General features: G+C 42.0%; 1 protein-coding gene across 3 annotated transcripts in view; it reads left to right on the top strand.

Moving 5' to 3' along the window:
• The window catches only part of CHD6 (chromodomain helicase DNA binding protein 6), a 161,315-nt gene that overhangs the window by 53,734 nt on the left and 80,684 nt on the right, over positions 1-26,897 (top strand). For all 3 annotated transcript variants that reach the window (XM_032462323.1, XM_032462321.1, XM_032462322.1), the window contains 3 exons: positions 4,197-4,717; positions 17,319-17,466; positions 19,219-19,368. In XM_032462323.1, the coding sequence (XP_032318214.1) occupies positions 4,197-4,717; positions 17,319-17,466; positions 19,219-19,368 (819 nt within the window). The remainder of the gene's footprint in view (positions 1-4,196; positions 4,718-17,318; positions 17,467-19,218; positions 19,369-26,897) is intronic.

Below are 26,897 nucleotides of genomic sequence, written 5' to 3'. Positions count from 1 at the left end.
ATTTGCCAATTTTGGGCATTTTATATAAATGGAATTATTCAATATGTGGTCTTTTGTGCCTGGCTTCTTTCACCTAGCATAATTTTTTCAAGGTCTGTGCATTTTGTAGCATGGATGATTTTCTTAGAGTCTATTTTGACTTTGAAGTACCTGAGTGACTCTTAGGGGGATAATTCAGGTTTGTCCTTGGAGCTCTGTTTGGGAACCATTGACCTAGGCTGTAATCTTCCCATTAGTTCTTTTAAATTTTTTTTTTTAATGGAGGTACTGGGGATTGAACCCAGGACCTTGTGCATGCTAAGTGCACACACACTCTACCACTGACCTATACCTGGCCCAGTCTGTTGGTTCTTAAATCCTTTACAGCTGACCTGGAGCCTGTTTATCTAGATTCAAATCTTTGTGTCTTTTCCAGGAATATTGTAGATTGATAATTTTGAATCAGAGAATTGTGTTTTACTATTAACAGTACGGTTTATGAGTTAGCATTATTGCCTGTTTTATCAGTCAGCCTCCCTCAAATTCATCCTTCTGTTCCTAGATGCTCATCTCTATTTAAATGGTCAGTGTGATGTAAAATGTTGTCTTTAACTGTGGTCCATCATCTGCAGTCTGTTCCTTTTAGGGCCAATTTCAAAGTGGTAATTTAATGTCCTCCTTGGTAGAAGCTGAAACAAAGACATTATTTAGGCTCTTTACCTTTTCCCCCACTGACCTTGAGACACATGGAAGAAATATTTTTTGTCTTACATTTTTAATCCTCAGCAGATGCCTCTTCCAAGCTCTCAACAAAGGTACCTTAAAAATAAAAACGTTCCTAGTGGATTATTGACTTTCGAGATTATAACTTTATATTTTTTGTTACTAATGTCTGCCTTTTGGGGTACTTCCCCCCTTTTCAACACTGGCCAGTTGTGCTGCATTTCTTGGGTTTCCCTTCTCCCTCTGGGATATCCCTGCTCTGCCACTCCCTTGGAATATTAATTTGACAAATTGCTTTATCTCTGCACCGATTATCTTGTCTGTAAAATGAGGGGTAGACTAGACAACTCTCTAGGGTTCCTGAGAGTAGAGTTGCTGGGACATCTGGTAGGTTTGTATTTACTTTTATAAAGAACTACCTGACTTTTTCCCAAAGTGGTTGTATACGCCATCACATTAATGTTTCTAACCAAGTATAATCATGCTGGTCTTGTGGCCTAGCATTCGTCATCGGCTCCCTGGGATGTCATAAGATGCTCAGCAAGATGAGGGTTAGCTTTTTGGCCACAGGTGTCAGATCCAGGCTCCTCTGCTCCCTCATTGTATGGCCTTGGACACATCACGTAACATCAATAATCTTCCATTATTCCGTGTACAAAATAGGTGTCATCTTACTAAGCTTGCAGGATTGTTGGAAAGATATGACACGTATTCATTGACTGTTAGCTGCTGCTGCTGTTATTGCCTAAAGAATGAGTATCTAGTTACCAGCACCTGCCTGAGCTCCCTGTTCAGCTGGTGAAGAGCCTCAGAAGAGAGGCCTTGACATGAGATAAGAGTTGAGGAGAGGGTCCCTCATTGACCCACTGGGAGCTGCCTTGGTGGAATTAGCTCTTCAGTGTGTTATCTTTGAGCCTCTTTAGTAAACAAACCTGTGTCTCTTGGCTTTTCAGTGTGTCCACCCTTGCATGCTAAGCAAAAACTTGTCCCCTGAGGGCCAAGTGTTCCTGGCACAAAATTAAGTGACATCCCAGGGATGGTAATGTGCTCACAGGATCTAGGCTTTAACTGGGTACCTGTTACTGTGTTGTTGGGTTTTTTATTGCCTTGTATTTTCTTTTCTTGTCTTTTTATTGTGGTAGAAAATGTATACTATAAAATTTACCATCTTAACCATTTTCTTATATTTGATTAATTTAAATTTCTTGTAAGTTTATTTAGTACCTCCTTTTCCTAAGCCATCATAAGTACTGAATCAGCAATGAGGTATTCAAACTCAGTTGTCTTCCTTTTTTTTTTAAGTAGTGAATCCTGCCAGAATGACCAGTTCCCTCTGGATTTAGGCTTGTTTATAAGACGACTTTATTTATGATAAATATCCAAAAGAATCCTCCTTTTCTTTCATCTTTTTCTCCTGGGATTTTCAGTGTTATGTTTGGGAGTATCAGAGTAGGAAAGGGAACTGGAAAAAACAGAAAGGAAATATGCAGCTGAATTTTGCACTCTCTGTCACTCCCAGGGTGGGCCAAGGGTTCTGAGCAGAGATTGGAAACCAGAACGCCAGAGGGAAACCACACCACCTGGCAAGTGTCTGTGCCCTTTAGCACATACCAGGTCTCTTGTTAAGAGAGCAGGCTCACAAATAGAGCTGATCCCAAGCCATCATCCAAAGATGATTGGAACCATCTTCCTGGAAAGCCTGCTTGTCCCTCCCAGGCTCTCCTTAAATTATTTCTTTGTTCCCTGTAACTAGCAGCCACATTATTATCAGATTATTGGCAACCTTAGCTTGGTTATGAGATGACAAATGTACTTTGTAACACCAGACCTGAAAGGATGAGATGTAACTTCTGCTTCCAAAGGGATGTTTCCTTAAAGGTGGTCATGTTAGGAGGCTGCACTTTTATTTGATGGTACTCAAAACCAGCTTTGAAACATCCTTTTTAGGGTTGCCTTGAACACCTGTGACACTTCCTCTCCAAAGACATCTATCACAGTAAAGTGTCCTCCCTTATGATGGTTGGTTTTTGCAAGTAGCCAGAGGTTATTTGGTGCTGAGTCGGTGACAGCATTAGATGATCATACAGAAGAGCACCATTTTTAGTTAAAAATAAAAGGCATCATTTTTTTAGTGTTTTTTATTTTTATTTATTCATTTATTTATTTTTAACATTTTTTAATTGAGTTATAGTCTTTTACTATGTTGTGTCAAATTCCAGTGTAGAGCACAATTTTTCAGTTATACATGAACATACATACATTCATTGTCACATTCTCTTTCACTGTGAGCCACCACAAGATCCTGTATATATTTCCCTGTGCTACACAGTACAATCTTGTTTATCTGTTCTACATTTTGAAATCCCAGTCTGTCCCTTCCCACCCCTGTCCCCCTGGCAACCACAAGTTTGTATTCTATGTCTATGAGTCTGTTTCTGTTTGTTTTTTGTTTTTTTTTTGGTTTGTTTGTTTGTTTTAGATTCCGCGTATGAGCGATCTCACATGGTATTTTTCTTTCTCTTTCTGGCTTACTTCATTTAAAATGACATTCTCCAGGAACATCCATGTTGCTGCAAATGGTGTTATATTGTCAGTTTTTATGGTTGAATAGTATTCCACTGTATAAATATACCACATCTTTATCCAGTCATCTGTTGGTGGACATTTAGGCTGTTTCCATGTCTTGGCTATTGTAAATAGTGCTGCTGTAAACACTGGGGTGCAGGTGTCATTTTGAAGTAGGGTTCCTTCTGGATATATGCCCAGGAGCGGGATTCCTGGCTCATATGGTAAGTCTGTTCCTAGTCTTTTGAGGAATCTCCATACTGTTTTCCACAGTGGCTGCACCAAACTGCATTTGCAGTGTAGAAGGGTTCCCTAAAAGGCATCGTTTTGAATGATCCAGATGTTCTTGTTGAAAATCAGAACAGCTGAATGTTGATGCAGCTTGGTGATATACAAGAGTGAAGACTTGGGGAAATAAAGCAGCACATTCAGCTTGACCCTGCATCCCTGTCACCCAGTGACATCACCTTTATTCATGAACACGTCTGAACAGTGACTTTGTGTATCAGCATGATAAATGCCATCCTGGATCAGAACAGTGTGCCTAGGATTTTGTGTCTCCTAGTGGAATCTAAAGGTAGGAGTTTGTAGGAGACTCTTGTTGCCAGTTCTAGACATGGAGCTTAAAAGATGTTTCAGATTTCTGCACGTAACATGGAAACCCTTCAGGTTTTTATATATGAACTTCTTAGATAATATGCTGATAGCAGCCTGGTCCACAAAGGCCTGGCTCCACAAGGGCAAAGGCAAACACAAATAATGTGTGTCCTGTTTGGCACTCTGTGCCCATGGCCTGGCACAGGAGGAACTGCCACACTGTAGGCGCTCAGGAGATGTGGGACAGATCCGTGCGTTCAGAGTTAATATCACTATGCATGTGAAGCATGCGGTGGAGGAGTAATATGCTTGTTTTTCTCTCTCTTTTACAGTTGTCACATTTAAAAGTTCTGAATCACTCCCCAATGTCTGATGCTTCTGTCAATTTTGACTACAAATCCCCCTCCCCATTTGACCACAGCACTAACCAGGAAGAGAAAATTGGAGATGTTGCCAGTCACTGTCTGCCCCAGAAGGACCTGTTCGCTGCTGAAGAGGACGCCGAGACCCCTTTGCCCAGGAAAACGACATCCCATAATGGGACGGAGGACAGTGGAGGAGGAGGCACTGGCGTGAAGAAGAAACGGAAGAAAAAGGATCCAGGAGAGCAGGAGGGGGCAGCAAAGGGAAGCAAGGACAGGGAGCCCAAGCCAAAGAGGAAGCGAGAACCTAGAGAGCCAAAGGAGCCCAGGAAGGCCAAGGAGCCCAAGAGGATCAAGGAGCCCAAGGAGCCCAAGCCGAAGGACGGGGCCAGGAAGGCGCGGAAGCCCCGGGAGGCCTCGGGCGCCAGGGAGGCCAAAGAGAAGCGGAGCAGCACTGACTCTGCAGCCAGGGCCAAGTCCAGGAAGGCCAGGTGCGTCCCTTTCTTCCCGCCCGTGCCCTGGGCCCTGCCTCCATGGAGCACTTGGTCTCTGGCCTTACTCCAGCCCCTGAACATGACTGCCCCACTTTCAGCCAAAATAAACCATTTCTCGCCTCCTGATGAGAGAAAGATAGGCTTAATTAATACTGTCCCTGTAGTTTCTTGACATTCCCTTTGGATTAAAAATAATTAAAATATGCTAGCACGCACAGGGTATAAGGGCAGGGCTGTCACAGGTGTGATATTGGGGGGCAGTGATTTGGGGAACAGCAGCAGTGTAGAGTGGCAGAGGAGCAGCTGTCAGGAGGGTGCACAGCCCTGGGGATCGGTACTGGGGGTCTGGGCGAGCCATGACTATGTGCAGAGTTCCAGACGTGAAAGAATTGCCTGGCTTCCCTAGGCTACGAGCTCTCTAGTGCAGGCCCTTTCCTGGTCTGTTTCTCTCATTTGATGTCCAACATAGTGCCTGATGCATCAGCAGGTGCTCAGGAATTGATAAGTAAAGGAGACCAGAGGAGATAGACTGAAGTGACTTGACCAGAGAGCACAGGGCACAGGGACGAATTTGCTGCGGGGGTGATGTGGGGCGTCCTGGCAATAGATCCCATCAAGATCGAAACACACTCCTTATTCAGGGAGTTCAGTGTTTGTCATCTGTACACAACTGTAATGCTTTTTGTTTTGTCTCTTTCTAAATTCTTGATGCAGAACATGATGTTTAAGCTATTTGAGGACATGCAAAACAAAAAATACATTTAAGGGGAATTTAAGTTTCTGAAATCTAAGTACAGAGGCAGAGTGTAGACCAGAAGCACCCATAAAGAGGTAGAGGTTGATGTGAATGCTAACAGAGTAGAAAGTAATGGGGCCATCAGACCTGTATGGGGTCAGGCAGAGAGGAAGTAAGTTTTAAAGAGAGAAAGTGTTTGAGGTGGCGTGTGCCGCTACTCAGAGTTTACTAGATGGGTCAGTTCATTTTCAGAAGGACAGTTTGCTGGGACCAGATGGATACGTTTCTAATCCAAGTTAAAACTGCCTTGTAATATTCACTCCCTTCTTTCTGGCAAGGGATTTTACCTTTGTTTATCATAGAGGCTTGGGTGGGATCCCAGAAGTGTAGTTCACAGAGAATGGTCATAAAATACTTCACCAGGCCGAGAAGTGGGTAAAATCAGGAGTCTGACCAGTGAGCAACTTGTGGGCTCTGTTTCTCAGTGAACCCAGTGCACACGCTCTGATCTCTGATATGTGTGGAGTGACAGACTTGAGTTTCTATCTTCTGCCAATAACTTTCATCTCCAGATTACTTTGGAGAAGCTGAAATGGTTCTTGAGGGAGAATCAGATGTGAGCTGGTGGAGTGACTTACTTTGGTTATTACAAGAAACAAAGATCCTCAAGGATGGTGTTTTAGAATTAGGGCAATTAGTAGAGAGTCGGACAGCTCTGATAAGGAGTTTGGTCTGTGTGTAGAAGGCAGTAGAAAGTCATAGGTATCTGAGCTCACTTTAGCCATTGGTCTGTGGTGCTTACAATTTCATCAGCTTCTTGAAGGAATTTGTTTTTACTTTGTGTGGAATATGAAATAAGGTGATCGGTATACAGACATTGCCATTGATTCCATTTTAGGGCAGTGAGGAGGCATTTCACAAAACAAGGTTGTGTGTCAGATGTATATGCAGCAATAATAAGGGAGCTGATTAGGCTTTACAAAATATAAGTGAGTTGAAGAAGTGCTTCTAAGTCTGCTAACTTAGGGGAGGGTATAGCTCAGTGGTAGAGGGCATGCTTAGCATGCATGAGGTCATGGGTTCAATCCTCATTACCTCCATTAAATAAAAAATAATGACAATAAATAAATAAACCTAATTACCCGCCCCCCCCCCAACAAAAAAAGAAAACAAAAACTAAGTCTGCTAGCTTAGAAGACAGCAGAACCTCTTGAGATTTAGAAATCAGGAGACACCCTCTGAGAGCATGCTGGCAGATGGGGCTGGTTATCTGTTTGAAAATGCTTTCAGCCTCCCTCAATTTGAGGGCTGTGTAGGATTGACCTGTTAACATAATGGAATTCTTCTGTGTAGCCCAGATAGGGTTCTGGACTGGTGAGCCTTTCATTTCTAGTATTTTATATATTTATAATACTGCTTTGGCTCCTTTAATTTATGATCTCACTGGTCAGCAGAAGCAGTTCCAGTTCTGAAAGGACATGAATTGGTAAAAAATATGTTGGTAATTAAGTCTTGTTTTTGTGCTCTCTGATTTACTCTCTTGCAGATTAGCTCAAGTACATGTTTTGATTTGAGCCTTTATCGATTAGCCCCTGGATAACACTCGTGGTTACAGATGATTCACTGGATGCTTGGATTGTTGGAGGAGCCTCACAGCTGACTTAGGGGCTTCCCGTCTTTTCCTACTTCAGTCCCTCTTGCCAGCTGCCACCTGGCTAATCTTTCTGAAGCCCTGCTGTTATCTTATTTATGTTTGTGATTGTTGTTGGTGGTCAGTCAAACCCCCTCTTCTACTCTCTCCATTCCAAACCAGCTGGGAAATAGTCAACAGAGATGGAGATGCAATTATCAGCTTTATTATTGATAAACTAGATTGAAGAACTTCCACTGGCTTGCACCCCGAATCCAGCTTCAGTTAGTCCCTCAGTTGAGTTTATCCCCCAGAACTGCAAGCATGTCCCTGAGGCAAAGAGTAGACTCTGGGCCGTGTATGCTCCATTCCTTTTCCCAGTCTCACCAGTCCCGCAGGTCCTCAGTCAGAGAAGTGAGAGGAGTTAGAAGAAGGGCTGAAAATATGTTTCCAATATTGTTCCCTCCTTGGGAGTAAAACCTGGTTTTTCTCGTGAAAACATGGGGACAGGGAAATGGGGTTCTCTCTAACAATTTATACCTGCATAGAAACGTCTGATTGTTGCTCCTGCCTCCAGGACAAAATCCAGGCTCCTTTTTTTTTTTCTGTTGTTCAAACCGTTGGTGGTCTGACATCTCTCTGCCTCCTGGTCTTTCCAGCTAGGTTGATCTCATGAGGCCTTAAGTAAGGTACCCGCCGCGTTCGTTCCTCCTTTGGATTGCTCCTGCTGTTTCTCCAGCATTACGCCTCTTGTCCTTCTCTCCGTAACCCACGTCCTTCCCATTCTTCAGCTCTGAGTGCAAGTCCCAGTTCCTCCACAGAGCTTCCCCTTCAAGGTGCCAGTGTGTTTCCTCTGAACTTCCCTAGCACCTGGTGCCTCACTCGCATCATAAATCAAAAGACTTTTAGACCTTGAAGAGTAAGCAAGATCTAGTCCAACCCTGCCACATTGCAGCCAGGGAAACAGAGCCCCACAGGGGAATAACTTGTTTACAAGGGGGTGCCATAAACTCAGACCTCCTGACTCCCAGTCTTGTACGTTAACCTCTGCAGTAGGCTGCTTCTCAATCATAAACCAGTATTTTCATCTATGTATGACCTGTCTCCTCAACAAAAGATAAGTGCCTGAGGTCAGGACCAGTGTGCTTTGTATCTTTTATGTCCTGGGGTCAGTTACCAGAGAGGTTTGTCAGGTTGTTGGACACACAGAAGGGGTATGTGTGTGTTATTTATATATTTTTAGATAGATAGATTTCCTAGAACAAGTGAATAGAGCTCTTCTCTCTGAAAACAAGATCCATATAAGACATCACACAGTAACTCCTATTGTTAAATAACAGTAGATGGTTATAATTAAATACTTTATTCTTACAAATTTTATAACTTTAGAAATGAAAACATCAAGGTAACTTGTCTGAGGCACCAAGCTAATGAGCAGCACTGTCAGAATTTGACTCCAGGCTCACCTGACTGTAAAACCCACTTATTCCTTCCATGGCTTCGTGCCTCTTTATGCCTTGCAGGGAAGGTCAGGAATGGAAAATGGTGGGGAGATTCCAGGTTTGGAGAAATTGGTCTCTCATTGGTAGGAAACAGCCCGTCTTCTACAGAATTTCAGTTCACACACTCCATTAGATCCTCTCAAGGACTAAGATGGCCCCAACTTTTTCCTGTGCTGTTTCTCTTTGCATTTGAGTCAGCAGTAGATAACTGAGCACAGTTCTAAACAAGTGGTAGAGGCTAGCAAATTTGCCCTTTCCAGGATGATATTTATAGTGATGAATAGTGACTTACTGCTTAGGGGATAAAAGTTCAAAACATTCAAATAGGAGAAGCCTTAAAAAAAAAAAACAAAAAAAAAACTATCCTCTCTTCCTTTCCCTCCAAACTATCTTGCAATGTGAGCTTAGTTCACTCCTTCATTGTTTAAAACTTAAGCAAGAAGGCTCCTCCAAGAAGCGAAGTTAGGCCTTCTGTCATTTCCCTGACTCTGAAATTTAAATTCACTTAGTATAGTTTATTTGCTTTTACTGTTTTTTAATTATACTGCCTTTTCCCTGAAGGGGATGGGACCACTGGCATAAGAAGACATACAGAGGTATATGTACACATACAAACAGACGCGCAGACCTGCATAGCTGCAGTGAGGGGCTCAGAGAGGTAGGCAGGTGTCATGTTTGTGGGGTAACGTAATGTTGATAAAGACTTTGGGAAAATGCTTTGATACTAGAAAAGCGCTGTGCCAGTTCCTCAGGGATGCCAAATTTTTACCAGTTGAGAAAGAAATTTCTCACTGGGGAACATTACATGATATAATGGATACTGTCCTTAACAAATTCTTTTGCATCAAATGCTTCTAATGTGCCTGTGAATTTCATGTTTCTTTCTTGACATAGCCTTCAGTAAAAGTCAGCTTCCCGGCATTAAAGCACGGTTTGGTGACAGGAAAGACAGGCCATGCCAGCGGGTGTGAGCCTGTCAGGTGCTCTAACTCGGTATCCAAGGAGTACGTGAGGGGTAGGTTAATGGCCCTTTAAGGTTGCCCTCTCTCAAACCGGGAGCCACGCATTTTGACTGAGCTTTTGTAAGCCAGGATCTTGAGTGTTGATGTTCATGTTGTTGGTTGAGGGCAGAGCATAAGTTTTGGAATTTCTACACATGTCAGAATGGTTTACATTCTCTCTCAGAAGTCAAGAAATTAATCAGTATGCTGGCCCAAGTGGAGGGCTGTCTGTCTGGATCTCTGGTTCTCAAACTTGGCTGTGCTAAGGAACTACCTGGACAGTGTGTTAGAGAAGCAGAGTCCCTGACCATCTGCCAGAGAGAAGGATTTATTAGGTCTGGGGTGGAGCCCAGGAAACTGCAGTCCAAAAGTTGACTAGATGGAGTGTAGCTGGTTCCTAGACCATCCTTTGAGAAAGGTAAAAGATCACTGGGAAGATAGAGTGTATTTTCGTTTTTATATTTAACATCTGCTAGGAGTGAAAAAACCAAAAAGAAGAAAGAAATGAATGGTGTGTTTAGCCCCAATTTCTGTGCCTCAGCTTCTTGTCCCCACTTGCTTGAGTTTGTCAACCTGGACCAGATTTTTCTCCCAAATCCAGTAAGTATTATAACATCCTGAGAGAAGGATTTTACCTTTTCTGATTTTTTTCTTTGATGGTTTCTTCTAGAAAGGTAAGCCCTAGACCTTCTGATTATATAACTGTTTGAACTGTGAGTCAGCTGATAACTGTGATGCAGGAATGGTAATAAAATTCAGCCAACTCAGCTCTGCTTCACTGTTTGAAGGTCAGTCACCTGTCTTTGTTTAGAGTGCAGATCTTTACTGAGGCTAGACTTAAGCTCAGGAGTGTCCACTGACAGGATTATTCTGTTGGAAACTTGTTTTTACGTTCTGATCATTTATTAGAAGAAAGAAGGCAAATAAATATAAGAACATGAATGAGTTCTGAGTAGAGACCCTCTGCCTGGCACCCACTGGACTTTATGTTAAGTAGGAAAGAAATCTAAATGAAATCTAAGTGAAAAGCAGCAAAGAAGCAGGAAAAAGAGGAATGAGCAAGACAACTGGCCTCAGAAGAAACCATTCAAGGAAAAAGACTTGTAAAGATTTTAAGGTAGTTTCCTCGGATTCAAAATGACAGATACCGTGTCTGCAAAACAAGAATGGGTTATCACGAAAAAGGAGCAGTCAGAAAACAAGAAAGAACTAATGAAAATTTAAAACATAGTTGCCTAAACTAAAAGAATTCATTTTAAAAAACTGAGCAGAGGAAGGCGTAGGAGAGATATATAAGATCTAAATTCACCAACTTTCACATCAGGATCTAAATAGCTATTGCTTCATGTTGATAAGTAAAGAGCTAGAGGCATGAACATATTTGTTGTTAGGTGTCTCTAGAAAATGGGATTTGCAAGCAGGGATGGCTTGTTTGTTTCATTTGAAGCCATTCTACATTAAAAAAATTATTTTTCATTTGCTTCTATCACTTTTAATAAGATTATCTGTTAAAACTGCCTTTTCATCTTACAAGTATATAATGTTTTTGTTGCTTTTTTTTTTTTTACTAGGATAATATATGTCACAAACTTGTATAATCTTTGTTTTGTATGGTGCTCATGATATGATTAAAGGGACTGAGGACAGGGAGATATGGTTCACATTTTGTCTACAGCTGACTACATCTGCACTAAAACCGTTAGTTTTGGGTGTGTTTCTTTTTTTGCTTTTAGCCAGTTTCTTTAAAAATCTGTCCCCAACTCAGTTCTCTGTGTATAGGCTGAACTAATAGGGGCATAAGGTAAGAGTTGGATTTAGTGTGCAGATGAGCTCTTTGGGGTAATGTCCATGTTTTCAGTATGGTACCTCCAGGAAGAGGATCAAAGCCTGTAGATTGGAAGCTTCTCTGAAGAGCTGTTTCTAGGATAGGGTAGTGATTCGCTGGCTAGGCTCCCCAGATGCATACATGTCTGTGAAGGCAGTTACTGGCATCATGAGCTGTTTTCAGTTATTCTCCATTTGGGGATTATGGCAACTCACTGTGGCAGTAACTCATTCTTTCCTGCTCAGACTCTGATGGACGTTTTATAAGGTTTAATTTTAAAATGGAAAGATGAGTTATTTTGAAATAATGCAGTTTGTTTGGTAGATAAAATTTTTCAATACCTGGACTCCATGGGGGAAAGTAATAAAAGACTCACAATAGCGCAGTGTTGCGGCACAAACCCAGACTTTTTCCCTCATACTTAGATCCAGCACTCAGTTTCTAACTCTCAGTTCTAGCAAAGAAGAACTGGAGGTTGGGAACTGGAGATAGAGCTGGGAGAAAAGTTTGAGGAAGTTAGTCTATTTAGTTCCTTAATACTATAATTTCCTATGTGGAAGGCAAAAAGTTTACTTATTTTCCTCATACAAACTGCAGAAAATAAAGATGTATGAAATCTTCTTGGCTGATGAAGTTATGTAGAAGGCAGAGTGCGAGTGCTTGGGGCGGAGGCCTGCTGATACGCTGTTGGTAGTGGTGTCTTACAGTCCTGCATGGATGGTATGGTTTATATGTTGGAAGTTTCTTCCATGTCATAGATACAGTGATAGATGGTTTATTTAAAATGGACATGTGGGTATAAGTTTGATTATAAAATCAAGTCTGGTTTTGTTACTAAAAATAAGTACTTTGAGCCTCTAAGATCTTCTCTGCCATATTTTTGTTTCTGTCTTATAAATTAGTTTGTTCTAACTTTGAAAGCTGTAAAAAGCAAGGATTATAAAAATAAGATTACTTTGATCCAGCCTTAAGTGCCATTAAATGGTGAGAGTATTAGGCCTTTGTATACTTAGAACTCTTGGTTACAAGTGACATAAACCCAACTTGAATTAAATTTAAAAAGAAGAAAAGAAAAGTGGGCTCACTGGTTTAAGGAATCAGAACCAGGAGCTGCAGTTGAGGATTCCACAGCGTTCTTTGTCTCTGACCCTTCCGCCACCTCTTCGGGCGTCAGCTCCATCCTTGGCAGCTTTCCTTCCCAAAGTTGAATTGTGCCTGCCTGCAACCGTGGGCTTATATAACAGATTTATTTTCCTACCCACTCTGGCCAAAAATTATTATTATTAATTCTTTTTTTTAAGGAAGGAGTTCTAAGTTGCCTTGGTTGGGTCATGTGTCCACCCCTGGACCAGTCGCTGTGGTAAAAGGACTAGGATAGCATAGCCTAGCCTCACCTGCTCACTCTTGTGGCCTGGGGAATCAGTATTGGTTATCAGCAAAAAGATGCTGAACAAAAACACAGTATTCACTTTAGCCGTGGAATAGGTGCATATCAGAATAATATTTATATATATTTATATGTTTTTTCCTCAGCCATTTGAGAATTAGTTGCAAGTATCATGCCTTTTTACCTCTAAATGCTCCAGTGCATCTTTCCTAAGAGAAAGGCCGTTTTCTTATATAACCATTGTCATATTTACATCTTCCCTCTTCCTTGGTGAGAACATAGCTCCTAACAGCAACACACTGACTCACTTGCTTAATGCTATACCACATCTAACATGTTTTTAGAACTGCTTCACCTATACGCCTACCAAAAAGTTCAGAATTTGTTTGCTGTTCTCCCCGAAAGCTGGAAGTATATAGTCAGATACTATGTTTATAAATTAATGAGATTTTTCTGTCTGTTCTTTGTAGTTCTGTTACTTGTTTGTATGAATGTACACTTAGATTCATTTATTTCAGCTTGTTTTCATCTTTCATTTTTTAATTTTTTAATATGTAGAACTTTAATATGCTTCCAAAAGTCAGATCTATATAAAAAGATAGTCAAAGGAGTGTTACTACCTTCTTGTTTCCCTTCCACCCTCCACTTATCCCATGTGGATAATCATTGTTTTTTGGTTTATCCCTTTTTGTGTTTCTTTTTGTAATATAAATAGATACATGCAAGTTTTCTTATTTTCTCTTTATTTTTTCAGAAAAAAATAGCATATTATTGTACTCCTTTGCACTTTCACTTAACAATAAATCTTAGAAATCATTCTATATTAGTTTATAGAATTCTTTCTCAATCAGTTTTACATCTGCATAGTACTCCTTTGTACGTATCGTATTTATTCAGTCCCTTATGTTTGGACATTTAGGTCATTTTCATTATTTTGTAATTACCAAATAATGCTGCGGTGATTAACCACATGCGTGTGTGTTTTCATATTGTTGGAGGTGTATCCAGAGTATTTTCCTGTATAGTGAATTGTTGGATCAAAGGATACATACATACATACATAGTTTAGTTGCATAATATTTGACCACTATTTTTGAAGAACCTGGAACTTCAAGGAGCAAACAAAGCATTCGTGGACCAAATCCATCTGTAAGGATAGCAATCTGGAGATTAAAATGTCTTCCATTTGATAAAACTCTCAAGCATAAGGTTTTCAAAATTTATTTCAAAAAGAGGAAAAACACATTTCATCTAGTCTTCCTGGAGGATAAATTCAGATGATATTTTCTTGATGTCCTATTTGAAAATCCCATTTATAAACTTACAAGGAATCTTTTCTTCCTGATATTTGTCTTTATCAGAAGAGCTCCAGGAAGAATTTTTGGAACTCAAAATTGATTCTATTGTCAAAGGTAACCTCCAGAAAAATCACTTTGAAGATTTCCCAGGTAGAGTATCTTCTTATCTATCCCCAAATAGGTAAGCAGGTGTCATTTTCCTGTTTGACTGACATGTATTTGACAAAGTGTTCACTCTACCCCACTCCACCCTCAGCTTCTCGTTAGGAAGTCTAATAGTGCCCCAGGCTTGACTTTGGAAGTGCCTCACTGTAGCTCCTTCGTACTTCCTTGTTTGTTGTGTTTCTGAAAACATGGAAGGCAAATGTATTCTTATAGTAAAGTTTCAGATACAAGTCTTGTGTAGTTTCATATCTTGAGGAGGTTCTATTCCTTAATCATGACTTGAGCTTAGTTTAGTTTTGAGTATGATGTTTCACAACAAAGCATGTATTTCCAGTGCATCTATTTGTGAATTTTTTAAATGAAGATTAAACATACATAGACAAAGTTTTCTAATATGAAGCTATATTTAGTGGATAGATTAAATTGATTTCAGATGTTGGAAGGAAGGCTTTAAGATTTTATAGAAGATTAAATGGGGTTCTGAGCATGTGATTATTATGATGGCTTTTGGTGTACTAGTCAGCTATCTTTAAATTTGTGTCCAAAAAATTAAGCACAAACCTTCTTGTATTAAGAGAACTATGGATTTGTGAATTTTTTTTGTATGTTTGGGTCCCTGAAATGTTTCATCACCAATTCTTTTGGTCATTATTTTCAAATAATGTTAGATTTGAAAGAGATTTGAAGAGATTTGAAGTTTCTGCTTTTATTAAAAGGGAGGCTGGGTTTGGAAATTAAAAACAAGGGACCAGGAAACATGATGCAGATGAGCTGAGTGCGGGCCTCGGCTCTACTGCTTACTTTGTAGAGTATAAATTGCTATGTAACTTTCTTAGTGAGGAGCCATGTAACATGAGATAAATACTCCTGTGAAAATTTGGCATCTTTTTACGCTGTTTCACCTGAGTCTCCTATCCTGAAACTGATAAGAAGTGAAAGAATTTCTGCTCCTCCCCACCCCCAGCTTTAGAGTACAAATCTCTTGTTAAAATGTATAATCCTCTAAAATGATCAGGATCCCTTGAGTTCCATTTCCTTAGGTTGGACCAAAATAATTTCCGTAAAGAACTTTGCTGGTAGGTAGGAAAGCCAGTCATCAGCCTGGGGAGTCAAGGGTGGGCTCGATTTGTGCTGACCTGATGGGGGATCCATGAGTGGTGGAGGGTGAAGATGGAGGCAGGCAGATTTGGCCATCGGCACTGGTCCGTATGCTGCCACGGGCTCTTGACGCTGGGTCTCCCTTCTCTAAGTCAGGCCGGTGGTGTCCCTGCCTTCCCCTACACCTTCCGGTAACTTGCCTGATGGGAAGTACCAGTAACTTCGACTTTCCTCATCCTTCACATTCTGCCAAGACTTATTGTTTCTACTTCCGCTGAATCTTTCAGATCATTTTCACCTTTGAGTTTGCATTGGTTATATCTTGCCTCAGTCTTTTTTTTTTAAGGGAGAGGTAATTAGGTTTGTTTGTTTATCTACTTATTTATTTTTAATGGAGGTACTGGGGATTGAACCCAGGACCTTGTGCATGCTAAGCATGCGCTCTACCATTGAGCTATACCCTCCCCTCCTCCCCTTGGTCTTCATTCCCTCTTGCCCAGGCTTGCCATCATGGCCGTTTTCATGAGAATGAAATCTAAGCTCTCTAGCCTGGTGTACCCCTGATTTCTTGCCAGCTCTGTCACTTAATGCTTTGTTCACTTACCCTGTCATGCGGCCACGCAGACTGTCTTTAATGTTCTTCCATTCCCCAAGAATGCCATGGTGGTTACGAGCACACCTGAGTTTAACTACTTTCTCCACTGTTTACTAGCCATGTTACCCTGGAAATCTTAACTTCACTGTGCCTCTTGATAAAATTAGGATAATAATGCTATCTGCCTTATAAGGTTGTTGTGAAGAGTGAAGGAGATAATCCATGTAAAGGATTAGAGAACTGTGCCTGCATGTATTAAGTGTTGTATGAGAATTAGCTTTGATTATCATTATTATTATTCCTGTCCTCTGTCAAAATTCTGCGTATATCTTTGCTCAAATGCATTTTCCCCAGTCTCCCCAATGACAGGTAATCTTACCCATCCAATGATGCATCCATCTATCTATTCAATAAATAGTTACTGAATACTTAATATGTTTTAGGCATAAGACTACCCACTTTGAGGAATACAAAACTTAATCAAGCCCACACTGTTCTCTGGGAACGTAGAATCTGATAGGAGAGATCAGAGAAGTATGAAATACTCATCTGTTTGTCACACGTTTATCGAGCAGCTGCAGAGGCTCCAGGTACTGTGTGGTCCTGAGCCTGGTGTTGCATCTGATGGCTAACTTTGAAAGATCAGAGTCTGAGTGCCTTAAACAAAGTGCAGTTAAGGTGTTTGGGAGTATAGGAGAGAGATTTTATCAGCAGGGAGGGCCAGGAAAGGCTTATTAGAGGAGTTGCTGCCATCTTCGCAGGGCCTTGCAGGACAGATGGACTTTGCCCATTTTCCACCTCTCTCAGGAGGCATCCATCTACTGCTGTGGGCTATGGCTCTAGGTGGTCTGTAAGAATTTCATAATTGTAACTTTCTCAAGGGCTGGGGCGGTGGTGTCTTCATTTTTGAGTTCCTAGTACTCACTCCAAGTCTTATACATAGACCGTTCTCAATAGAGGACAGCGATGGATTAGGGAGATGTCTCTTCCCACATAACTTAAAGGGAGATTGAAATTGAATGATTCTCAGAATCTGTGAAGCAATGAAACTTCCTAGAGAAGACATTTATATGAAACCGAAAGTGAGGTTCTTTGAAGATGTTCATACTATTTTATTTCTTATCACAATCATATCTATAGTCGTCATGATAGGGGTTTTAAAAAAATGAATTCTGCTTCAGTCCTTGTAGATATTTCTTCCCATATTTCTGCATATTTTTGGGAAGAAGCTCTCGTAGATATTTCTTTAAAGCCTATCCTGGTCCAAGAATTCCAGGATGTGCTATATCATAACTTTGATCACGAGAAATCTTAGTTTTAAAAACTGCCCAACAGTTTTAATCCTGAATTTCTCCTTGTAGCAAGGAGCAAGGACCAACCCCAGTGGAGAAAAAGAAGAAAGGAAAAAGGAAAAGTGAAACCACAGTGGAGAGTTTAGAGCTGGATCAGGGCCTGCCGAACTCATCCCTGCGGAGTCCTGAGGAATCCACCGAGTCTGCAGACAGCCAGGTACAGCTGCGCCGGGATCCCTTGTGGGCGTTCTGGCTGCCGGGCGGGATCTTGCTGACACTGATCCTGTTGCTCCTCTCTCCCTGTCTCTAGCCTGTATCCCTTGCACACGGACCTGGGCTGGGCTTGCACTGTTTTAGTGGGTGAGCACCAAAAGACCACAGGCATTTTCGCTAGCATCCTGATCCTTTCAGTCTCCCGGTTTTTTAGTGGTGTTTGCTTCCTTCTTGGAAAGCAGCATGATACTAGGCCACAGAGGGAGCGAATGTGAAAAGTGGCATTGTGAACCAAGCTAGGTAAGACTCGGAGGGCCTCTTTTGCCATCTAGGGAATGCATTTAGGGCTCAAAGTGCTGGGTCAGCCTTCACAAGAACATTTTCACAATTCCAGATGCTGGAAAAGTCAGGAATGTATTCATTTTGCCAAAATAGGAAGGAAGGTTTGGCTAAACCTAGAAACAATGCAGCCCACCTAAATGAGATTTCTAAAAACATGCCAAAGTGTGCCTAGGACATTGGTAGGAATTTTCTCCCTGAGTTGAGGCAGACTCTCAGACTTGAGTTCTAATATTTGAGCTCTGACATCCACAGCAGTTTACGAGGCTGTGCTACTGCCAGGAGGGGACTGTTTAGAATGAGACCAACTAACTGCAGCTTAAGAATCATCTAGACCCTCAGATTTCTGGGTGATCTTCATTGTAGGAAGGTGTCAGCGCCTGACATCATAGTGGTAATAAGTAGTAGTGTCGGGGGTGTCAAAGCAGAGACCTTTTCGCTGCCTATAAACTTAGGATGGTGGCTTTTAAGCATCCCGATTGGCAGAGGAGCAGGTGCATCAGGTTGGTGGGAGTCAGCAGGGGGTTAAGTGTTTCTAGAATGGTGATCTGTTTGTGGGATCGGGGGAGACCTCTTTATATGAAATCCTGAGTGAACACAGTGATGGGAACACAGGAGGTATCTGGTTAGACGATAAGGGGGGTGAGGTTTGGCTTTTGGTTTTGTTTTTTAAGGTTTAAGTATTTAAGAGCGAGCTAGCTGGGGAATGGTTCCCAGAAGTGTTTCTACTGCTTGGACATGATGTGTACATAGAGATGAACCGTGTGTTTTTCTGTTTGAGGAAAGCCACTGCGTTGCTTTGTTGTAGAATGTTGCCTCCCTAGAAGGTCACAAGCTACTTAATTATAGATGAGTCCTTAGATGGTGACTCATGAATCTTGTTTTGTCACACTTAAGGTGTCTACTTGCATTTCAAGGGGTGTTAGGAGATTCTCAAAGTAAGTCCTAATTCATATTTAGTTGTTTAGGAGTACATGGTAAGTATGGTGAATTTGTCAAAAAAAAAATCAAAACCAAAAGAACTATTATGTCATTATCATAAACTCAGCTTCCAGCTCTGCTGAAAGGGACCTCAAAGATGATGAAGTTACTCCCCATCCCTGTTTTACTGGAATAGAAACCGATTCCAGAAAGGAGGTGGGGGAAAACACTGCGATTGGAGAATAAAACACATCTCACTGGGTTCTAAGACTGCAGCCTCTTCTCAGAGGATCCTGGTGATTTGGCGCCCCTTCCTCAGCTGGATCCCATTATGAGTGAATTTAGTTCTTAAGAGAGTTGTGTTAAAGGAAGATTCTTCTTGTGAAGTTACAGGGGTCCCCTTTGAATGTGAGTACATGCAGGTGAGGGTATCCCTGTACAAGCTCTTGCCTCTGGCTCATAGAGCGTCTCTCTGGTGGGTGTGTTTGTCCTGCAGAAACGACGCTCAGGACGGCAAGTGAAGCGCAGAAAATACAATGAAGACCTGGACTTCAAAGTGGTGGATGATGACGGGGAGACGATCGCCGTTCTGGGAGCCGGCCGGACGTCTGCCCTCTCAGCTTCTACACTGGCTTGGCAGGCAGAGGTACGGCCTTCGTGGTGGGCTGCTGGCCTCGGCTGGACAGTCATCTTGACTACTTGATGGAGTTGTACTGTGGCTCTTGTTTAAAGCATAAGTTAGATCATTTTAACTGCTGGTTAAATCCTTTAAGTGGCTTCCTACTGCACTTGAAATAAAGCTTAAATTCCTCACTGTGCCCAGCAGGACCCTCTGTCGTCATACCCTCTCCCTAATTCTCCACATTAATTTTTCAGATAAACTACCTTTCACCATCTCTCTCATCACTCTCTGGCCACAAGACTTGCCTCTTTTAATGCCTTGAATTAGCGGTTCTTCCCCACCTGCTGGCCTTTGCCTGTATGGTCCCTTTTGCCTGAAATGCTCTTTATCCACTTGCTTTAAATGGACCCCCGCCCATCATCCTAATGATTCTGTATTTCACACTTTGTTTATTTCTTTCATCGCACTTATTACAGCTTATAATTGTGTTCTGGTTTCATTTTATTTCTTGGTCTCTCCCATTAGAATGTAAAAGTCTGATACGTAGTAAATTATTTTTCAGTGAATGGAATCCCATGAACTAGTAATTACAGTTGGAACTTGGAGTTGACAAATGTGTATTGAGAGTCTGCTGCAAGGCCAGGTCCTAGGATCCAAGGATGAGTATCAAGGCATGGTCCCTGCCTCCCAGGAGTTTTATCTGTGCTGATATTGTGATAAGTGCAGTCTACAGTGACTACACAGAAGGAGGAGTGGACAGGAAAGGGGGGTCAAGGTTTTAGGAGAGGCGTTTCCGACATGAACTAAAGCCCCACAGCCTGAATGGTACCAATGACAAATTGATGGGCTCAGCAGATGTTGGAGTCTGTTTGAGGAGTGGTAGGAGGTGAGTCAGGAGTGGTAGGAGGAGTTGCATTATGCAGGGCCTGGGATATCAGCTGAAGTATTTGGCTTTCATGCTGTAGACTGAGCAAGTGGCAGGAGCACTGATGGGTTCAAGCAGAGAAGCAGGATGCCCGTCTGTGCAATTTAGGAACTTCCATTGGCAGCAGTATCAGGGAGGGAAAGGATAACACTAGGACCTGATACCCCAGATGCTAGAAAGGGAGAGGAGTCAGTGTTGAAAAGAAGGAGGTCTGTGCCAAGCCGCTTACGGAGGAGAAATTAGAAGCAAAAGAAGAAGCAGGCTGTACGTGTAGGAGAGGCCTCATTGCCAGCAGCGCATTCTGGGACACAGGCTGCCTGTTGTTACGGAGTCACTGTCGCTGACTTGGCAGAATTCACGTTCTGCGTGTGCAGCAAAAGCGCAAATACCTGTTCTTCCTCCTGGACACCGGCATGGCTCACCAGCGCTGATAATGCTTTATCTGTGTAAAGCACCTTGCCTCCAGCCTAAAGCATTTCCACGTAATTTCACATATCCTTTCACTCTGCGTGGGAAGTAGCTAGGAGCAGGGGCCATTTGTCCCTATTTTGACAATCAAGAAACAAGCACAGAATGATCCGGGTTGTAGAGGTATATAGCAGCAGCTGCTCAGTGACTAGCATGAAGTGTTGATGTCACGTCTCTCTGCCAAGGGTTATTCAGCTAATGAATATAACACCTAATAGAAGCATACTTTTCAAGCAGACAGTTAAGAAATAGCCCTTGCAAGACTGCTGTGAGGTGAGAGGAAAATTACATTGCTTTACAGTGAATTTTCCTCCCTTGGAGATTTTATGGTTGGTTTGATAGTTAAGACACTATAAGGGACTTTATTTTCTCCTAGTAGCCACTTAGCCCAAGTCATTAACCATATTTCCATTGTTGTTATGACTTCTCCCCTGGTACCTGAGGGGCAGCATTAGCTGATCAGACAGAAATAATTTGGGAAATTTTTATGTATCTTAACAGTGCTCTTTTTATACTCTTCAGGGTACAGCAAAGAGAGAGTTTATATATGGTGAAATATAAGGTAGAATCTGAATTTGCATTAATTATGCCTCAAAAATTTTTACTAAATTTAAGCAAGAAAGAGGCCCATTATGTGGTTTTTGGCATTGATGTTCAGAAAGGCAACTGTGGATCTGGCCTGCACACCACAGGGCAGACTGGACAGCCTGTGAGGGGCTGAGCAGGTGTCATGATCAGGGCTCCCTGGAGCCCTCCACTTGCATCTGTTTTACTTAGTGGGCTTCCTGGGGGGTCTGAACAAAGATTTCCCACGCTAATTCAAAGCCTGAAAGTCATGGGTCTCATCTAGGATTACAGGCAATCCTCACAGTGTCCAGTGACACAGAATCAGTGAAAGAAGATGAGGCTTTTTCTTACATCCTTCCCTCCCAAGGCCCTTTGGAGGGGTGTCTGCCTGCTTACTGGCATTAGCTTGAGGCAGAGAAGGATGTGCAGTCAGCACCAAGACGGCCCTGCTGCTACCTCCCTGCATTTCTGTGCAGTGTCTTATCAGCATGCTCAGCCCACTTGTGTGGCTGCTGGCCCTGTCCCAGCCCCAGATTGCAACGTCAGCAGTGGTTAACTAGTGGTGAGTTGCTAAAAACATCTTTACGCATGATTCATTCTAGATCAGGACTGGCAGATTAGCACAGCCCTGCTTTGGGGTCTAGAGGACAGTCCCCTGCCTGGTATGTGGGATTAGGGGTGGAAATATGTTTCCATCCTGACTGACTCTTTGCTTTCTTATTCTTTGTCAAACCGATGTTGGTACCTGGAACAGAGACAAACTTTCACAGTTATGGTACATTTATATGTACAGATTTTTACAAGGCTGTCTCATGTTTTGCCTCATGTAATTTGTATGGTTTGTGTAATTTTGCCTTTGAGGCAGAAGAACTTGAATTTGAATGAGGCATCATTCACGGTGCTCTCCTGTGCCTCCTTGTACCTCCTCCTGCGTCTTTGCAGACTGTACCCTCTGCTTGGTCTGGTCTTTTCCTGCACCTGGAGGACTGAGCTCAGTCGTAACCACCACTACCCCAGCAAGTTCCCTGCTCCCCCTGAGCGGGGGACGAGTCCCCCTCCTCTGTCTCCCACAGCATTCTAATGTGTTTACCTCTCGCGGTCCTTTAAACAGCTGCCAGTTTTTTGTTTCCCTCTTCCAGGCCATGAGCTGTGTTAGGGCAGGGCTTGTAATGGTTTGTGTGTGTGTGCCATCTCTCTGGCGTGAAAGAGTTTCAATAAAGTAAACTTATATTAACCCCCAGGAACTATTTATTCAGATGAAAAGTCCTTGTAGCACCTTCCCTCCTCTGTTTTGTGGTATATTTGTTGCTCCTGAAGTCAGGAGTCACCCGGAACCACACACCTGTGACTGTTCTGACTTGGCAGTGCCTCCGTGAACATGTTCTCAATATCACTCCCGATTGTCCCTCCACAGACTGTAAACTTTCGTAAAACAAGTGTCACTTTTTAATTTATCGTAATTTCCACTTCATATAGGTAATACTTTATGTCAGGTAGTAACTAACATAAAGACTTACATTTAGTTGTACTCATGTATTTATTTAATATGTAAATAACGAATAAATATGCTTAAAACTTACTATGTAAACAGGTAGGATTTTTAACTCCTGGATTCAAAAGACAAGAATGAGGTATTTTTCTTTTTTTCTCGGGCTCTTATGCTCTCCGTTTCTTCACACTGGCGTGTTCTCCCCCTGGCGTTCATCCGCCTCTCACCCCAGCACTGCCGCCCGCAGCCAGGCCCTTTGGCAGAGCTGCTGCTGGCCGGCGTTGCTCTAGTTCCGTACCAGCCTGTGTGATTCAGTGCTTAGGCTCCTGTCCACTCGGCCTGGGAGGATGGTTTTCATTCTTTCTGTGTCTGTGTTGGCCTCACCACCCTTCGCCGCCCTGCGTCTTTCCTCACGTCTCCTGTGCCTGTTCCCCTTTGCTTTCTGCTGCCACCCTTTGTGCTAAGGCCAGTGTTCAGATTGCTGCCGTTTGCACTTGTATGCTTCCCTGCCAAGGTCTCTGTCCTCCCAAATCCATTACTAGACTAACTTTCCCAGGATACCAGGGAAACTTCTGGTTCTTCTCAGTGTCCTGCTCAAGAATTTAAGGTGGTTACCTCTTAACGCCTGTTTTAGATCAAAACTCCTGCCTGATTTTTAAAGGAATGTGACTTCATAGTACCTACCTACCCTCATTTATCCCCATTCCACATTCGGCATAATGCTTTTCTCTACTAAGACTGGCTCCTTAGTATCCCAAGTATGCGCCCTACTTCCAATATAGCCATCCTGTCACCCTTGAGGAGCACTTTTGGCTTTATTTCCTGCTTGCTGTCCTCTTCTGAGCCACCATTCTTTCGGGCCCAACTGAAACCTCACTGTTCCGTGAAATTCAAGCTATTCTTGGTTTCTGCACTTTTGTCGGACTTTGTCACACTGATTAGAATTTACACTGGGACATTTCTAAGAAAAATATGTTTTATTTTGCTCTCACTGAGTGCAGGCCCTTGAGATGCTTGTTTGATGCTACTTTTGTACCCTCTATGGCCCTTAGTAGATACACGGTGTTTTGGACAGTGAGTTGCTTCTTGCTAGAGCCTCTCCTTGTGGCTAGCTGAACAGCAGTGAATCAGGTGGGTGGTTGAGGTTGAGGGTGACATGAGTTGAAAATTTCTGAAATTTTCCCCAAGAAAAAAAAATTTTAATTTTATGAGTTTCTGACATGAAAGTGAATGAATTAAACTGGTCTTCTTGGAAGGATAATTTGAGAAAATTCCAAGCAGTTGAGAACAGATGGCTGTTATGGAAGTGTGTTTGGCAAGCAGATTTAGTTTATATCTGTGTGTATCTGTATACACTGAGTGTTTATACACACATGATCATGCTTATGCACAATCTCTATGTAAAAAAAAATCCTGATTTTCCAGTTTTCTTCCTACGTTGATGTGTATTTTGGAAATGCTACCTTTTTTTCCCCCTTTTATTAGGGTAGAGTAAAAACCTGTTGTCAATATTTTGATGATGACCATTGATTTTTTTTTTTAAATACTAGTGTTATCCTTTATTCCTTAATTAGTGGCAAAAACTAAATTGAAATTTCATTTTAAATTGCTTAATTTTTACTTAAAAAATTTTTATAATGAAGAACGCTTTAAGTCCTGTGTTTGAAGTCCTGTGCTTTCTTCATCCATGTGTTAACATTTCCTTGGATTTGGGTCCTAGCTAAGAACTCTGCAGAGCAATCAAAATCCTGTCATTAGAAACCATCTCTTTTTGCTCTTTGTGGTAGGTAAGAATAGAGACTATTTGAAGCAAGCTGCTGGTGAGGAGAAACAGTTGTTCCTTCAGCATGGGTGTACGTGTACGAATGCTTGCTTGCTAGTCTGGCTTACACAGACTCGGGAGTGGGTAGGAAAGGCATTCAGCAATTATGAAAGTTTAATGCTACTAGATACCTAACTCAGGTGTCTCTACATTTCCAAAGCCTCTGCTAATTTGCCCAGGTACTCTGGCTTCTGTGTTCCCATAGCACTTGCCGTTCCCATGCTGCATTGCAAAATCTCTTCTAGTACCTGCCGGCAACTGTTCTGAGTGCTGGAGATAACATCAAGGAACAAAAGAGACAGAAGTCCCTGCCTTCATGGAGGGAACCTACAACAAATGGAGAGGAGACCTGCAGCTGACACACAACCATGCTCTCCCTCCAGATATTTGCCAGATTTTGAACCTACATGGGATGCAAGGCCAAAGGGCCAAGCCCAGAACTTCCAGAGGGTAGCAATAATTAGGGAGAGGCTGGTAATCAACCTAAAAATAATAAAATTGTGTAACATGTCAGTGGTGGTAACTGCTACGGAAAAAAATCAGAATAGGAGAGATACTGAATTCAAGAATGAGGATTGCAGTTTTAAATAGGGTAGTCAGTATTGGCCTCACAAAGGCAATACTTGATGAAAGAATTGAAGGAAGTAAAGGAGTGAGGGGTTATGTAGGGAGAAGAGCATTTCAGTCAAAGTCATAGGAAAGTCCACCAAGCAGAAACATGCCTGATATATGTGAAGAACAAACAAGGAGACTTGAACGGTGACAGAGGAGATGAGAGGCGGGGAGCACATCCCCAAGCTCTTTAGACCTTCTTTAGTTTTACTCTGAGTTAAAAGAGAGAAGTTTTAAGTAGTTTAAACGAAAGACTGACTTAGTAAAAACGGCCACTCTGAATGTTGTGTTGAGAATAGACTAATAGGACAGGGGTGGAAACAGGGAGACTAGTTGGAGCCAATTGGGATTAATCTGGGTGAGAAAGGAAGCTGACTTAGACCAGGGTAGGAGCAGTGGAGGTGGTGAGAAATGGCTGCGTTCTGGGCATACTTTGAAGGTAAAGCCAGCAAGATTTCTGACTGTCAAGTTTTTTTTTTTTGTTTTTTTTTTTTTGTAATAGACCCATCCTTTTAGTGAACTTTTACCTCCTAAGTAATGTAAAACTGTGAGATTTCAATATGCCTTCTGATAGAGCCACTAACTTCTTGGCCATTCCAGAATTTAGCAAACTTCTCCTAGGGAAAGCGCCTTGCTTTGGGGATTCCTTTAGTTTCCAGTCACTTCACCAGCCCTATGTAAACAGTAACCAACAGGGTCAGATGGTTTCTCTTCAACCCAGAATAGTCTCCATTTGGCCCAGCCTGATCCTCAGCCCTCGGCTAGAACTGCAGAAGGCCTCCAGAGAAGAAACGGTCAGCAACTGTCCGCTCATCTGGGAACAGCTCTTCACTGTCCAGAATTGTAGTTCATCTAATTCTTGTTGCTTCCACAGCTATCTCATGTCTTCAAATATATGTTCTTTGCAGTTTATCTTTTTTTTTTCCCCACCTTGCAGTGAGTGTTGGCCTGCCATACCCATAGATTGGTGGAAAATGTTTGTGTGCATCATGGCAGAGGACTCTTACTCAGAAATACATAAGAATGTATGTTAAACTTGCAAATATAAAGAACTCTTGCAAGTCAGAAAAAAGAGGCAATTTTTAAAATAGGCAAATGACTTGAATAGGGGCTTCACTGTGAGGATATCCACATGGCCAGCAAGCATGTGAAAAGGTGCTGGGCATCTTTAGTTATCAGGGAAATGTGAACTAAAGACATAACAGTACACGTCCACTGGAGTGGCTAAAATTTTCAAGTCAGTTGGAGCTCCCATACATTGGTGCTAGGTGTAAAAATTGTTACAACCACCTTGGAAAAAATTTTAACAATCTACATTAAAACTAAACATATAACCAATCTCATAACCTAGTAATCTTCCTCCTGTATATGTAACTCCAAGGTAAATGAGTGCATTCATCTAAAAGACATACGGTTTGTATGAACATTGGAAGTAACCCAAATATTCCTCAGCAGTAGGATGGATCCATAAAGCGTGGTGTATTTTTACCGTAAAATACTACACAGTAATACAGAGGAATGAACCACACATTATATGATTCCATTTACTTGAAGCTTAATAGTAGGCAAAATTAACCAGTGGTGGTAGGAGTCTGAAGTTCCAGTAGGGGCTTGAGGGTCTTCCAGAATGTTAGAAATGTTGTGTAACTTGATCTCAGTGGTACTTAAAC

The sequence above is a fragment of the Camelus ferus genome, chromosome 19 (genome assembly GCF_009834535.1).
Source record: "Camelus ferus isolate YT-003-E chromosome 19, BCGSAC_Cfer_1.0, whole genome shotgun sequence".
In the NCBI taxonomy this organism is placed as follows: Eukaryota; Metazoa; Chordata; class Mammalia; order Artiodactyla; family Camelidae; genus Camelus; species Camelus ferus.
Note: the sequence above shows the minus strand (reverse complement) of the source record. Positions and strands in the feature narration are given on the sequence as shown.